Below are 14,344 nucleotides of genomic sequence, written 5' to 3'. Positions count from 1 at the left end.
TTTTACGGCGGTTTAAACATCCCGGATAAGCGCAAATTAGTACCATTTCTATTAGCCGTCTTACCTACAATCTCTGTTCTGTGTAAACAATGAGTGACGTAACGTACACGCACGAGAGATCACTTCCGGCGCTTGCGCAGACCGAAGCGCCCGCGCCCTCAGATCACTTGGAGGTGGCTGTGTACAAGAGATAAAAACGATATAAATACTGTTCGTTTTCTCACACAAACCGCTCGTTTCGTGTCTTAGGCCATCAATGTGTACTTACGATGGGGAATTGTTTAATTTGGACTTCACTGTGCATGTTCTTTCGAGATAGTGACCATAGACCTGCATTATATGACTGACAGACAAGAACGGTTTGACCTAAAAATATCAAAATTGAAACTACTGCGGAAAAAAAGACACCTACATCTTGGATGCCCTTGAGGTAAGCTAAAACATACCAAAATTTAATTTCAAAGTGAACTATCCCTTTAACCAGCGAGATTCTTAATAATTTCAGACAGAACCTTTATCGTACTCCACAGAGATCATAAACCACTGAAATCAGTTGAGAAATCCTTTACATCCATGTACTGAAGTGAGCAAATGATCATTTAAACTGAAATAAACAATTATTTATTTACAAATTCATTGAAACTGTGCATGTGTAGAATTAGACTAATATAATAATGTGAAAATGAGCAAAGTGACAAACTTCACTGTTGTTTATTGATCTGTTAAAGCAACATGAGAGTGTGTGTGTTGCTGTAGTGCTGGATATCAGTCATGTGATCATCACGGCCCAATCACAGCCACCGTACTGATACTCAGATCAACAGCACTCTTACTCATGAGATATGGATTAAATATTGGAAACATGATGAAAGCAGAAAGATCCAGATCTACAGGAGTGACATTTACTGAATATTGACCGGTAAGATCCTCAGAGAGCCATGAAAACAGAAGAATGGAAAGAGTGTGTGAGTGAAGGTGGTTGTGAATGTGTGCAGATGTGTGTTAGTTACAGGATCAGAGAAAGACACCGTTCCTCTGTCATAGTCCAGATTCACTCTCACACGATCAAGCTTCTGTTTAGCACGAAAACCAGAACGTGTAGTCCACCCGTACGACACTCTCCAGACATCAGTGTTGAAGAAAACACTTCCCTTCCTCTGGTTTGATGCTGTAGTTACTCCAAGAGTCCAGGCTAAACTCTCTTTAACCTCCACATCCCAGCAGTGTGTTCCTGAGTTAAAACCCTCTGAACCCAGAACACAGAGACACCCGTTAAATCTCTCAGGATTATCAGGAAGAGTTTGATAGTTCCCGCTGAGTCTCACACTGGTTAGATCATCAGACAGGACGAGACGTGGATCTGCAGTGTTTGGATCCAGAATCACAGGAGCTGATGAGACACAATCAACAGATGCTTTTATTCTGATCTTCATATAATAACCCAAAACAGATTATTATGAATTATGACTCTCGTCCTGTTGATCAAACACATTTTCCTCTGATCACTGTCAGTGCTGTTATTAGTTTCACACTCGTTTTTATCATCAGCGTTTAACGGCATCAACTACAAACATTAAATATGGGATTCAGACATTTGTGTCCATCAGGAGAAACTGATACTTTGGGAAATTTAAATAACAATAAGTCAATGAGATGTGTTGAGATTTCTGCTGTAGATGACTGTAAGTGTGTGTGTGATCTTCAGCAGCATCTGATCATCTTCATTTTATTGGGTCTTATCCTCCTTATTCTCGGGGCGCTACTGTACACTCACCTAAAGGATTATTAGGAACACCATACTAATACTGTGTTTGACCCCCTTTCTCCTTCAGAACTGCCTTAATTCTACGTGGCATTGATTCAACAAGGTGCTGAAAGCATTCTTTAGAAATGTTGGCCCATATTGATAGGATAGCATCTTGCAGTTGATGGAGATTTGTGGGATGCACATCCAGGGCACGAAGCTCCCGTTCCACCACATCCCAAAGATGCTCTATTGGGTTGAGATCTGGTGACTGTTGGGGCCATTTTAGTACAGTGAACTCATTGTCATGTTCAAGAAACCAATTTGAAATGATTCGAGCTTTGTGACATGGTGCATTATCCTGCTGGAAGTAGCCATCAGAGGATGGGTACATGGTGGTCATAAAGGGATGGACATGGTCAGAAACAATGCTCAGGTAGGCCGTGGCATTTAAACGATGCCCAATTGGCACTAAGGGGCCTAAAGTGTGCCAGGAAAACATCCCCCACACCATTACACCACCACCACCAGCCTGCACAGTGGTAACAAGGCATGATGGATCCATGTTCTCATTCTGTTTACGCCAAATTCTGACTCTACCATCTGAATGTCTCAACAGAAATCGAGACTCATCAGACCAGGCAACATTTTTCCAGTCTTCAACTGTCCAATTTTGGTGAGCTTGTGCAAATTGTAGCCTCTTTTTCCTATTTACAGTGGAGATGAGAGGTACCCGGTGGGGTCTTCTGCTGTTGTAGCCCATCCGCCTCAAGGTTGTGCGTGTTGTGGCTTCACAAATGCTTTGCTGCATACCTCGGTTGTAACGAGTGGTTATTTCAGTCAAAGTTGCTCTTCTATCAGCTTGAATCAGTCCATTCTCCTCTGACCTCTAGCATCAACAAGGCATTTTCGCCCACAGGACTGCCGCATACTGGATGTTTTTCCCTTTTCACACCATTCTTTGTAAACCCTACAAATGGTTGTACGTGAAAATCCCAGTAACTGAGCAGATTGTGAAATACTCAGACCGGCCCGTCTGGCACCAACAACCATGCCACGCTCAAAATTGCTTAAATCACCTTTCTTTCCCATTCTGACATTCAGTTTGGAGTTCAGGAGATTGTCTTGACCAGGACCACACCCCTAAATGCATTGAAGCAACTGCCATGTGATTGGTTGATTAGATAATTGCATTAATGAGAAATTGAACAGGTGTTCCTAATAATCCTTTAGGTGAGTGTAAGTGTAACAGGGTGTGTTCCCACATGTTTTAGTTCCCAAGCACTCTAAAAAGAGGATTAGCGTACCGCTAGCATAGACTGTTTATGACCATTACCATGGAAACCTCCGGTTCAGTGACAGGAAGTCGCGCCCATAATTCACGCAAGGAAATGGAATCATGGGAGCTAGAAATAAGGGTGGCGACAATCCAACCGTCTCCATTGACTTTGCATTGTGTATGACTTATAACAAAAAACAAAACTATGTCTAAAAGCTGCTATGTTACAAGGTGTACAGCAAACAAGCTAAAAAAAACCCAGAAATAACGTTTTTATAAGCTGTCGACCCAAAAAATGAGCATTTAACAACTTGGATTGTTTTCCCCCCGGTGGGCGTGAGGTTTTCAGATTATGACGCGTGTCGCTCATTAGACTCAATTAAACTGCCATTATATCTAATATTTCTAATCTATCTATCTATCTATCTATCTATCTATCTATCTATCTGTCTGTCTATATCTATCTATCTATCTATCTAGTCATGTAGAACCTTTAACTCTCCAGCTCAGATCTCCTGCAGTCAGACTCACTGTTTTGGACGATGTCCTGCATCTTCTTCCAGACTCTGAACGGCAGGTTGCCCAAGTATCGTGGCACATGAATCAAAGCTCCAGAAGCCATCTGTGGATCCGGCTGTGAGCTCTGGACTCTGGAAGAACATTCAGGAGTCAGAACTGCAGTGGCTTTGGATCAGAACCAGAGAGACCAGAGACAGGAGCAGATCACTCACCTTTCCATTGAGACTGGAAACTCCTGCAGAACAAACACACCATTTATCATCAACAACTCAATCAATCAACCAATGATCAACCAATGATCTGAAATCAGACCTTCAGAAAGCAGACGTCATTGGCTTTCATCATCTCCTCCATGTCTTTGATTGTGTGTGAAAGAGCTGAGATGTGTGTGTTCATCTCCTCCAGCTTCTGCTTCTTCTGCTCCTCTTCCTCCCTCAGTGCAGTGACTGTAGCTTCTTCTTCATCTCTGAGAAACTGATGAAGCTTCTCAAACTGCTGTTTAATCTGACGCTCTGTGTGCTCAGCTTGAGACTGAAATCACATCACATTCACTTCAATCATCTCAATCGACACACATCAACACTTCACATCACTCATATCAGAGATAAACTCAGATACCCGACATAGAACGGATCCAGAAGCAGATTGATGCTCGTCATTTACAGAAATAATCAATTATAATCCATTATATTAAATCATAACTGTATACAGTGATACTATACATGACTCTTGATTCTGTTTCCTCACCTTGATGTGTTGAACTGTTTTCTCAAACTCTCCTTTAATTTTTTCTTTGTGTTTAAGTTTCTCTTGTAAGGTCTTCAGTGCTGTATTGAGCTCCTCCTAGAATTGAACAAAACACATAAAACACAAGATTACAGAGAAGAGAAGAAGAGAAGACAATACAGTGATATGATCATATAATACAGTGAAAAGTATTTATCCTCATCCTGATTTCTTCTATTTTTGTGCACATCTCATATTAAATTGATTAAGAAATTAAAACATAAAACAAAGATAATCTGAGTAAACACAAAGTACAGTTTGTAAAAGAAAATGTTATTTATTAAAGCAAAAAGTTATTCAATACCAACAAGGCCTGCGTGAAAATGTATTTGCCGCTGTAGTTACGAATTCCTCAAATCTATGAAATGTATTTATAATGTGGTTCAGCTGGACTAAACACAACCGGTCCTGATTACTGAAGCCCTATTCAATCAAATCAACACTTAAATAGGACTTTTTCAACAGCATCAAGTTTGTTAAAAGGTCTTAAAGTGCCCCATATGCTTTCTCGAATATTCCCTTTCATGCAGTGTGTAATACGGCTGTTTGTGAATGTAAATGTTCTGCAAAGTTGTAAAGTGGAAAGTGCTCGATAAATAAAGTTATTGTTTCCCCAAAAGAAAGAATTGAGTCTGAACCGCCTTAATGAGTCGTCAGTAACTCCAGTCTCACTTCTGTGACCGGCATACGTAACGATGAAACACATTTGCATAATTAACGCCTACGGTCTTCATTGGCTGCCGGCAAACAACGTCTTCTTTGTTCTGTGACCTCACACACACATGCACTGAACATTTCAAAAACTTTTAGCCTTTTATGTTCAAACCGGATTCAGACAATGATGGAGAGACTCAAGAAGAAGTGACAACATGTAGAAGCAACAGGACATTTCTGAATGGTTAGTTGATGAATTTATGAAGCTTATGTGTAGTTATCTTCTAGTCATTGATTAGCATATTCCGTCTTGATAATCTATAAATCGTGTTCAGGGGGCGGGGTTTATGTAAATTCTAGGGTTTGTGATGTCACTAACCCGGGAGGAATGTCGTGTAGTCTCTACCAGCCGTTTGTTGTAGTCCTTAAAAAGAGATTTCTGTAAATTAAAATATCTCCCTTTGCTTTGAACTTTGCAGATGTTGTTTATCCTCAAACAGCAACATTACACACTAACTAAAGTTAGAAAAGTCAAATCATAATCAACCACCCCTTTAATATTTGCCAAGTGTCTGTGCTGCTGTGTGTGTGTGTGTATGTGTGTGTGTGTAATAAGCAGAGTATGTGTGATAAGCAGAGTGTACGCACGTTATGGACCCGCCAATAGCACATTACTAATGCGCTCTTTAAATAACAACAACAAAATAATTACTGCATCATTGACTTTAGACCAGGTTTCATTTGGTCAATGGCTCAGTTTATTTCAGTTCCTCAAAATAGCAACACACCAACAATGCGCCTGAACACACTCCTCGTTCTCAGACCAGCAGCCCATTGGCGAACAGATCAGCGCAAATGCATTTGCTATTTAAACAACGTGGCGCAGGACGTGAAAATGAAAACTGCGTCGGGCTGAAACTAGCAAAACACACTTGAGTCGCTCCTGGTGCTGCATTGCACCGGGTGTATGATAGGGTCCTGTGTGTGTGTGTGTGTGTGTGTATTAGTGTATGTGTGTGTGTGTATGTGAGTGTGTGTGCATGTCTGTGTGAGTGTTTCTGTGTGTGTGTGTGTGTGTGTGTATTAGTGTATGTGTGTGTGTGTATGTGAGTGTGTGTGCATGTCTGTGTGAGTGTTTCTGTGTGTGTGTGTGTGTGTGTGTGTGTGTGTGTGTGTGTGTGTGTGTGAATGAGTGTGTGTGTGTGTGTGTGTGTGTGTGTGTGTGTGTGTGTGTGTGTGTGTGTGTTTACTACTCTCTTCATGTCACTTTCAGTTTCATTTACATTTAAAACAAGAGATATTTGTCTTACCTTATATGATGAAACCACTTCACTGATGGGTCTGACTTTGTGATTGTCGTGTTGTTGTGAAGTAAAGCACACTACACACACAGGCTGTTTGTCCTCCAGACAGAAGAGTTTGAGTTTCTCACTGTGTAAACTGCAGATCTCCTCAGATCCTGATGAACGCGTCTCATTTCTCTCCTTCAGGATCGACTCACACATGTTTTTTAATGCCAGATTAACTGGAGGATTGTCTCTTGAGGATCTTCTCCTGCAGACAGGACACTCCTGAGTTTTCTTGGTTCTCCAGAACTGTTGAAGACACTCTTTACAGACACTGTGACTACATGATAAAACAACAGGAGCCCTGAAGATTTCACAGCACACGGGACAAGAAAGCTCTTCAGCAGAGACATTTAGTGAAGCCATTTTCACCGTTTGAGCTCCAGCAACACAAACTTTACTGTCATTTTCTGAACGACGGGTTTAAAAATGACCTTGAGAATCACAGCGATCTGCTGTCTGTTCAGAAACAAATGTCTCACAAATCTTTCTTGAAAGTGTTTGTCTTCATTCTCCACTGATCGCTGCTTCTTTATTGCTTTTGTCGAGAGAGGAGAGAGTCAGCATGACAGAAAAGAGAAATAATAAGTCAGTCTCTTCCTGGTCAGTGTTGTAAGAGGGTGGAGTTTATGATCACATGTGGGTCAAAGAACAACATCAGGATTTCTTCAGGTTAAATTTTAACTTCCATTTTAACAAAGCTTCAATTAAAACTTTCTCAGGTATAATGCTATAAATTAAAACCTTGAATCAAACACTAAAGAACAATGAAAAACACAAATATTGGCAATAATAAAGACACTTTATTTGTGTGTTTTATTTATTGCTCTTTATTTTTAGAGAGATTGTTTGTTCAAGTATCCAATTGTAGTGGACAATGTCTCGCACCACAAAGAAACTCCAGACACCACTGGCTTCGGTGGACCACGTCTGCAGTTTAGTGACAGAGGACAGACAATCAACACACAAGCCTTCAGGTTCACTCTCAGCTGAAGGATGTATGAGAAAATACACGTTAAGTACCGTCCTCTTACAGCAACTGCAATTCATCTAATGCACAGGTCACACATATGGCTATAAACATACATTTTAATATCCAAATTAAAGCTACACACATTTAATATACGAAACGACATTTTCACAGACTCAATCCACCAAAATTATATGTAGAGAAAATTATTAACAGGGAAAAACCTGCACTCTAATTTGGCGCGCAGGCGGCAACATAAAACAAACACGTGCGTTTATAGACCAATTTCAAGCCGACGTCACAGTTACGTCACGGCGTTAGCTGGTGGCAAAAGGAAGGGCGGCCAATACAAATAAGCACATATTCGGCTCATTATAAGGAGCTTAAATTATTATTATTGTTATTAAATGTCATCTTGTTGTGTTGTTCGGTACAAGAATCAACGGAGTACAGGCTCCAATTTGAAATTTTATCGCATAATGTTTTCTAAATGATTGTGATTTTGTGAATCATCTATGATTTTATACATAGTTTTGATTGATTGTTGTGACTATACTTTTTGAAGAACCTGGTAAAAAAGTGTAATCAAATACATAGTTAAAAAATGAATATGCTGTATCTGGAATTTTTATTTAATCACATTCGTTAAAATTGCACCGTAATGTCACTTACATTGTCGTCTTTGTGTCTGGTGGCCGTGGCGCTGGCCAGGCAGAACTGCGGATCGGATAGGCTACCACACAAGTCTTGTACGTGGCCATTACAGTTATAGGCATCTAAAGATTTATATGCCCTCAGTTTCTGTTTACGCTCAGTTTCTCTATCGGGTAGGTGTACTGTAGAAGTCAGTCCACTCAACCGGAGACTAACGTTAATGTTAATCCTGTCAGATCGTCCATTGACTGCGTGTATGGTCAGCCAATCTGGGATGTCTGTTAAAATTAACTTTTGCAAATAACAACCGCGGTCCTGGACAGTGAATAACCTTGCACATTAAGATAAAATCGGATTTTCTCCAGTCATTATTAAAAAAACAAGCTAACAAAACTTGCAAACCAACGTTTGTGAAGCGGCCAGAGGGCTCGTTCTGCCACCACCTAAGCTCCGCCCACACAAAAACGTCACCATGTTTACCAACTGAAAATTGGTCTATTAAACTCTGAAAATACATTGAACTGTAGGCAGAAAATGCATATATAAACATGTTCCCGTTTTATGACACTTCTATAATAAATATCAACTTGAAACTTTACTTAATACAGCATATTTTCGCTCTTAAATGCAGAGCAGTGCAGAGACATAAGGCTTGTTCGACTTCATGTAGCTCTGCGCAGACCGATCGGCGGCTGACTTGAAGCAGTGCATGCCGGTTAGAAATTTTGTCCGACTTGATACAGCGCCGACGCCACGTGACTGTGACGTATGCCATCAAAGTACCGCGAGAGCAATTCGAGAGTAGCCGGAGAACTCAGCCAGCGCAGCTTCTCAAGAGCGGCTGCACTGGGCTGCACGTGTATGGCGAGCGGATAATGCCTTTTCTAAGTCTACCCTGAAGAAGGCGAAGGAGCAGTCTACCCTTCCGTCGCCGTCAGTCCGTGTCTATTTTTGAATGGGATTGATAGAGACGTCAGACGACAGACCGGCGGCGACGTCACGGCGGCGTCACAGTAGTAACGTATACCTTACGGCAGGGGTCGGCAACTGGCGGCCCGCGGGCCAAAACTGGCCCGCCAGTAATATTTTCTGGCCCGCCGGATTATTTTGGAAGTCCTATATGCTGCACAAAACTCTTCCACTACTTGAGAAAAGCCGTAGCCGCGCGGCGATTTCCCCGCCGCATATTGTGTGAAATGCCCATAGGGAACCATGCGGCGCGGGATTACATTTTAAAGTATAACTGTGCGTTCACAGCGGACGCGAATAGCACATCAAATTCGCGCCTGCCGCGTCTAGTTATACGCTTGACCACTTTGTGTGCATTCGCGCGTCAAAAGACGGTAGCGGTCAGAACTCTGGTGTACTTTGGACGGAGCGGGCGGTCTGACTAACAATAGCCCACTCCCGACATCTTTTGACAGCGTATCCGCACTTAATTCTGACCACCTGTACACCTATAGCTCTGAGGAGCTGTTTGGTACTGAAACCATTGTCAGTCAACAACATTCTTTTTTTGCAAGGATGTTTGAAATAGTTCGGCAGAAAATAGCCTACCTCATTTGTCAGTAGGGCAATATGATTTTCGTTTGTTGCTTAGAAATTTGAGTGATAGGCTTTGTCCTATTTAATTTGTTATATTTCATAATTTTTTTCTGTGGCATTTTTTTTCTCTGCTGACAGTAGGCTACAATGTTAAAATAGCCTAATATTTATATTGACACGAACACAATTTTTGTATAGGATTTATAATTAATATAGGCAACTTAAATCTCCTTCTTTCCGTTAGAGACATTTGAATGTGAGATTCTGGAAACGATATCTACATTTTGCGGACCGTCAGGTCGGGAAATGAAGCGGGTGAACACCGAGTGTATTTTAAGCGGTTGCTGAATAGAACCTTGTGGGAGCGGGATGGGAAAAAAAACAGTCCCGCGCAGACCTCTTTAAACCTTAGGTGTGTATGTGTGTGTCCCGAATAAATAATAATAATAAAAAAGGAATGAAGTTCAAAAGTCGGACTGTAAGCGAATGAGGCATGATTGCTATTCACACCTTTATTAAAATGGCTGTAATCTGTTACCACAATAGTAGGCCTACTTGATCTGTTTAAAATGATTTCCTTGATATATGCCTAAGGTGTTAAATTCAAAATCAAAATTAAAATTTGTCTAATCCAGTAATTCATTTTTTCTATTTTTGATCTGAGCACAATCAGAAAATCAGAAAACCTGTCGTTATTCGTTTTTTCATTTTAGTTCAGGAAATAAATAATGGAAAAACAAGTCGTTTTGCATCTTTTTTTTGGGGGGGGGGGGGTTTTAATTTGAAAAAAACGATTGAACGAATGGTCCACGGACGGTGACGGACCCATCAGATTCCGCGATTATAGGCCTATAAGAGTATTTAATTTGTATCCATAGGCCTACTCTGTGTAGCTGGCCCGCCATCTACTGGCTAAAAAAAATATTGGCCCGCGGCCAAAGTTACTTGCCGACCCCTGCCTTACGGCGACGTGGCGACGGCGTACGTGAGAAATGTATAAAAAATCATAACGTCTGAACCAGGCACGTCGCCTAATAAGACGCCTGATACACACGTCGTCCCTCAGTACGTCGCCTAATAAGACGCCTGATACACACGTCGTCCCAATCTAATGTTATTTTTCCGATGTTGATAACGAAAAGTGAATAGCATGAGTAAGATTGGATTTGCAATAGGCTATATCGGGACACATGATTTTTGTTTTGTTTTGTAGGAAGCTTTTCTTTAAAGTGAATTTTTGTTTAATATTAAAGCCTCTTAATTTTAAATTTGTCATCACCCAATTGCTTGGATTTAATAAAAAAAGAAGCGAATATTCCATAAACAGGCTCTAACTTGTTGGTCTTTCTACAGCAGTGTTTCAATAAATGGTCTATCTTTTCTAGACAGAAAAGTTAACAACAAAGTAATAAAAATCTTTTATTTGCAAAATCTATCCCTGCCTCCAGATACAAATGGCCCCCCTTGTATGAAAATATTAATTGGAATAGAGCATGGAGTAACCCACATACATTTTTAATTACAAACAAATTAAAATAAATATAATTTATTACCCCTGTAACAAGATTATCTCTAAATTTATAACCTACCGTAGACGAAAAATGCAGCTTTTGCTTTATGGAAACGGAAACGTTAGACCATTTATTCTATAATTGCTCACATAGCTCTTCTCTGTGGAATGATATAGCCAATGTTTCATTAATGGCAACAACAATGTTTCAACAACTTGGCTCAAACATAGCCTACATTTTGATATCTTCTTTTACTTTTCTGACTCAAATTTCTCTGTACAATATATAGTCGACTTAATCATTTTGCTTGGAAAATTCTTTATTCTTAAATCGAAGTTTATGAAAAACTACGGTGACGCATTGCTGCCACATACATATAATTTTTTTCACTCAATTATGTCGTAATAACGAGATCTTATGTCGTTTTAACGACATATTTTTCTCGTAATAACGAGATCTTATTTCATTAAAACGACACATTTTCTTGGCCTTATAAGGACGTGTGTAGTCATGTACAAAATATGCCTTTATCCACATAAAATTGATAGCCAATCATGTCTTTATCATACGTTCAAAAAGCTGAAGAAATAGCAGCCCCCAACGGACATTCATGTTAAAAGATCAAATTCTGTACACACCTTATTAATAGCAGATGAGCCCAGAATACGAACATTGTGTTTAATTCATAGACTGCAAAAAATAGATTTAATTGCATATTAGGCTAAGCATAAAGAAAAAGCTTAATGTGGCTTAATAGGCTACTTCAGTGATAAAGATCAAATGCTGTACACACCTTATTAATAAACCATACTATCCTACAGAAAAGCAGATGAGCCCAGAATATGAACGCAATGCATTTAATTATACGTTAAGCGTTTTCCGATAGAAACCCTTTATTCTAAAGAAAATAAAGGTGGCTCTTAACGTTTCTTTCTATGGGAGGATGGCATTGCGGTGCACAGCAAATGGTATTCAATGCAAAACAAAAATGAAAAATAAAAGTAGCCAATAAAATAAACAAATTATTGTGGCATTAATTAGCCCACAAACAATATTTATTTTAAAGACTAAACGAATTTGTTTAAAGAAAAAAAAAACAGCATTGGGCGTTTATCTGTAGAGTGTTTCAGCCGCCCTTTTCAAACTGGCGCAATAAAATGCAACAGAATTTGATTTGTTAAACATGAAGGACTTATCAGTCTGGCATGGCCGCTCGCTCTAACGTTAACCTAGATAAATGTTCGCTATTATTAAGCGCATATCCGAGTGTTTGTGCGGAGTGTGGAGCGCGCACTGCATGGCACACATGGACGCGCCGGTGCCATCACTCGCATTTTCCTATCAACAGTGGAAACAACTTAAATACTCCATTTCTGGTCATACAGAAAAGAATAATACATCAGTCGCAACTTTATTTGTGTAAACTCTCAACAACAAGAAAACGTTGTGCTTTTGTAAAATAAAAGAAAACGAACGCGCTTTCATGATCTCTGTGAATTGGAGCGCATCTAAAAAATGAACCGAAAAACAGTTAGCCTCACAGACATGAGAAATATAACTATCTATATAAAGTTTATAAATAAAATAAAAATGTCCACCAACGAAAAAAAATCCAATCGAAAGCAAATACGGTAGGCTACCATCTGATTATGTGATCCTGTCCGTATGAAAGGCGCATTTATTAGCCTACTTTTGCCGGTGCTTTGCAGCAAGTTTTATGCGCTTGAGCGCGGAATAGCCATATACACCCAGGATTGAATATAAACGTGTGATTAGTCCTAATTGCTTAAATAAATTACTACTAGTCTAGAAAAATCCTTTAGTCTATGGCAACTCTAATCAATAGCCTACATTTAATATTTGACATTATTTAATTAGTAATTTTATCAAGCTCTTTACATTAAATTAGTTGAGTTAGCATAATTAGTTCATGAACAAATGAAATAATAAAAGAAAGTTTAAATTATAGGCTACCGGTAACATTTCTATATAGCATTGCTTATTCCACCACACAAAGGACTGTTTATAAGGTGACAATCCGTTATACATGTGCAGATTGAATATGGCTGTATCTTGAAGATTTTTGTATTGTAGGCTATCTTCTGTTATAAAGATGAAGATTGACATTTCGTTAATTAAACAAAATAAGAACACAATGTTGTAAAAAATAAACAACTTAGGCTATGTTCTGTTAGATGTGTTTTGACTACTTTTTGTTTAATTATCTATAGGTAATGAAGATATAGCCTTTAACAAAAATAAATCTTAGGCTATATATAATTAATATATTATATAAAAAAACTTATAGGCCTATATAAAATATATTTTTAAAAAGGGCCTCATTGATTCATTTTGCCTGATTGGGGGCTGTTACTATTTGCATAAGCTTTCTGAACGTAGAAGTGTGAAAAAGGATAGACTGTCAATTTTATGTGGATTATAAAGGCAAAAAAAAAAAAAGATGTCGTGACATCTCGTTATTACGAGAAAAATATGTCGTTTTAACGACATAAGATCACGTTATTACGAGAAAAGATGACGTTAAAACGACATAAGATCTCGTTATTACAACATAATTGAGGGGAAACAATAATATGTATGTGGCAGCAGCTATGCGTCACCGTAGTACTGCTCTTGATGTAAAGTGTAACAATTATCGTCAGTTATCCTCTTGCGCCCTCTGTTGGCATTTGTACATAATATACATATGTTCATTGTTTATATATTTCTTCATGTATTTTAATAGTGTTGTTAAATAAAATAAAATAATTAATTACTTTTAATACCCTACTTTATTTGAACCAATTATATTGCCTCATTTGTAATTATGTATTTAAGTCATACTAAAGGCTATTGTTCACTTCAGATCTATATTTATGACCAAAAAATATATAGCCTAAATAAATAGTCGACACTGACAGCCCTAGTCTTGAACATTTGACCATGAACCTACATTGTTTTGCATTTTGTGACTAAACGACTATTTCCCTGTCTTATTTTTTCATTGTTGATTTCTTGAAAATAATAGGCTATTAAAATACTTTCTTGTCACCTTCTCCTGTAAACAATATCGTGAATAGTTTCATTTTGTGTATTCGCCAATTATGGTCAACTGTGTAAATTAAAATTATTACCACCTTCAAAAGTAAAAACTCAGACTGACACATTCCAGAATATTATGTTTATAGATTACAATTAATGAATTTATCTGTTCAACTTTAAAGTTGTTGTTAATAATTGTGCAAAAAGTTGTGACTTTGATGGTGTATAATTTGCATAGCCCTCATATCCAGTAGAAAGTGAGTGAATTATTATTAAAAAAACAAACAAACTATG

General features: G+C 38.7%; 1 protein-coding gene across 1 annotated transcript; it reads right to left on the bottom strand.

Moving 5' to 3' along the window:
- Positions 1-601: 601 nt before the first annotated feature.
- LOC308707731 (E3 ubiquitin-protein ligase TRIM35-like) lies at positions 602-6,934 on the bottom strand. Its single transcript, XM_081394354.1, has 6 exons — positions 6,293-6,934; positions 4,290-4,385; positions 3,855-4,073; positions 3,755-3,777; positions 3,555-3,673; positions 602-1,390 (listed from the first exon to the last, which is right to left on the bottom strand). The coding sequence occupies exons 1-6, from the start codon at positions 6,692-6,694 to the stop codon at positions 903-905; spliced, it is 1,347 nt and encodes a 448-aa protein (XP_081250480.1). The 5' UTR covers positions 6,695-6,934; the 3' UTR covers positions 602-902.
- Positions 6,935-14,344: the final 7,410 nt, after the last annotated feature.

Source organism: Scardinius erythrophthalmus (genome assembly GCF_964197995.2).
Source record: "Scardinius erythrophthalmus genome assembly, chromosome: 19".
Lineage (NCBI taxonomy): Eukaryota > Metazoa > Chordata > Actinopteri > Cypriniformes > Leuciscidae > Scardinius > Scardinius erythrophthalmus.
Note: the sequence above shows the minus strand (reverse complement) of the source record. Positions and strands in the feature narration are given on the sequence as shown.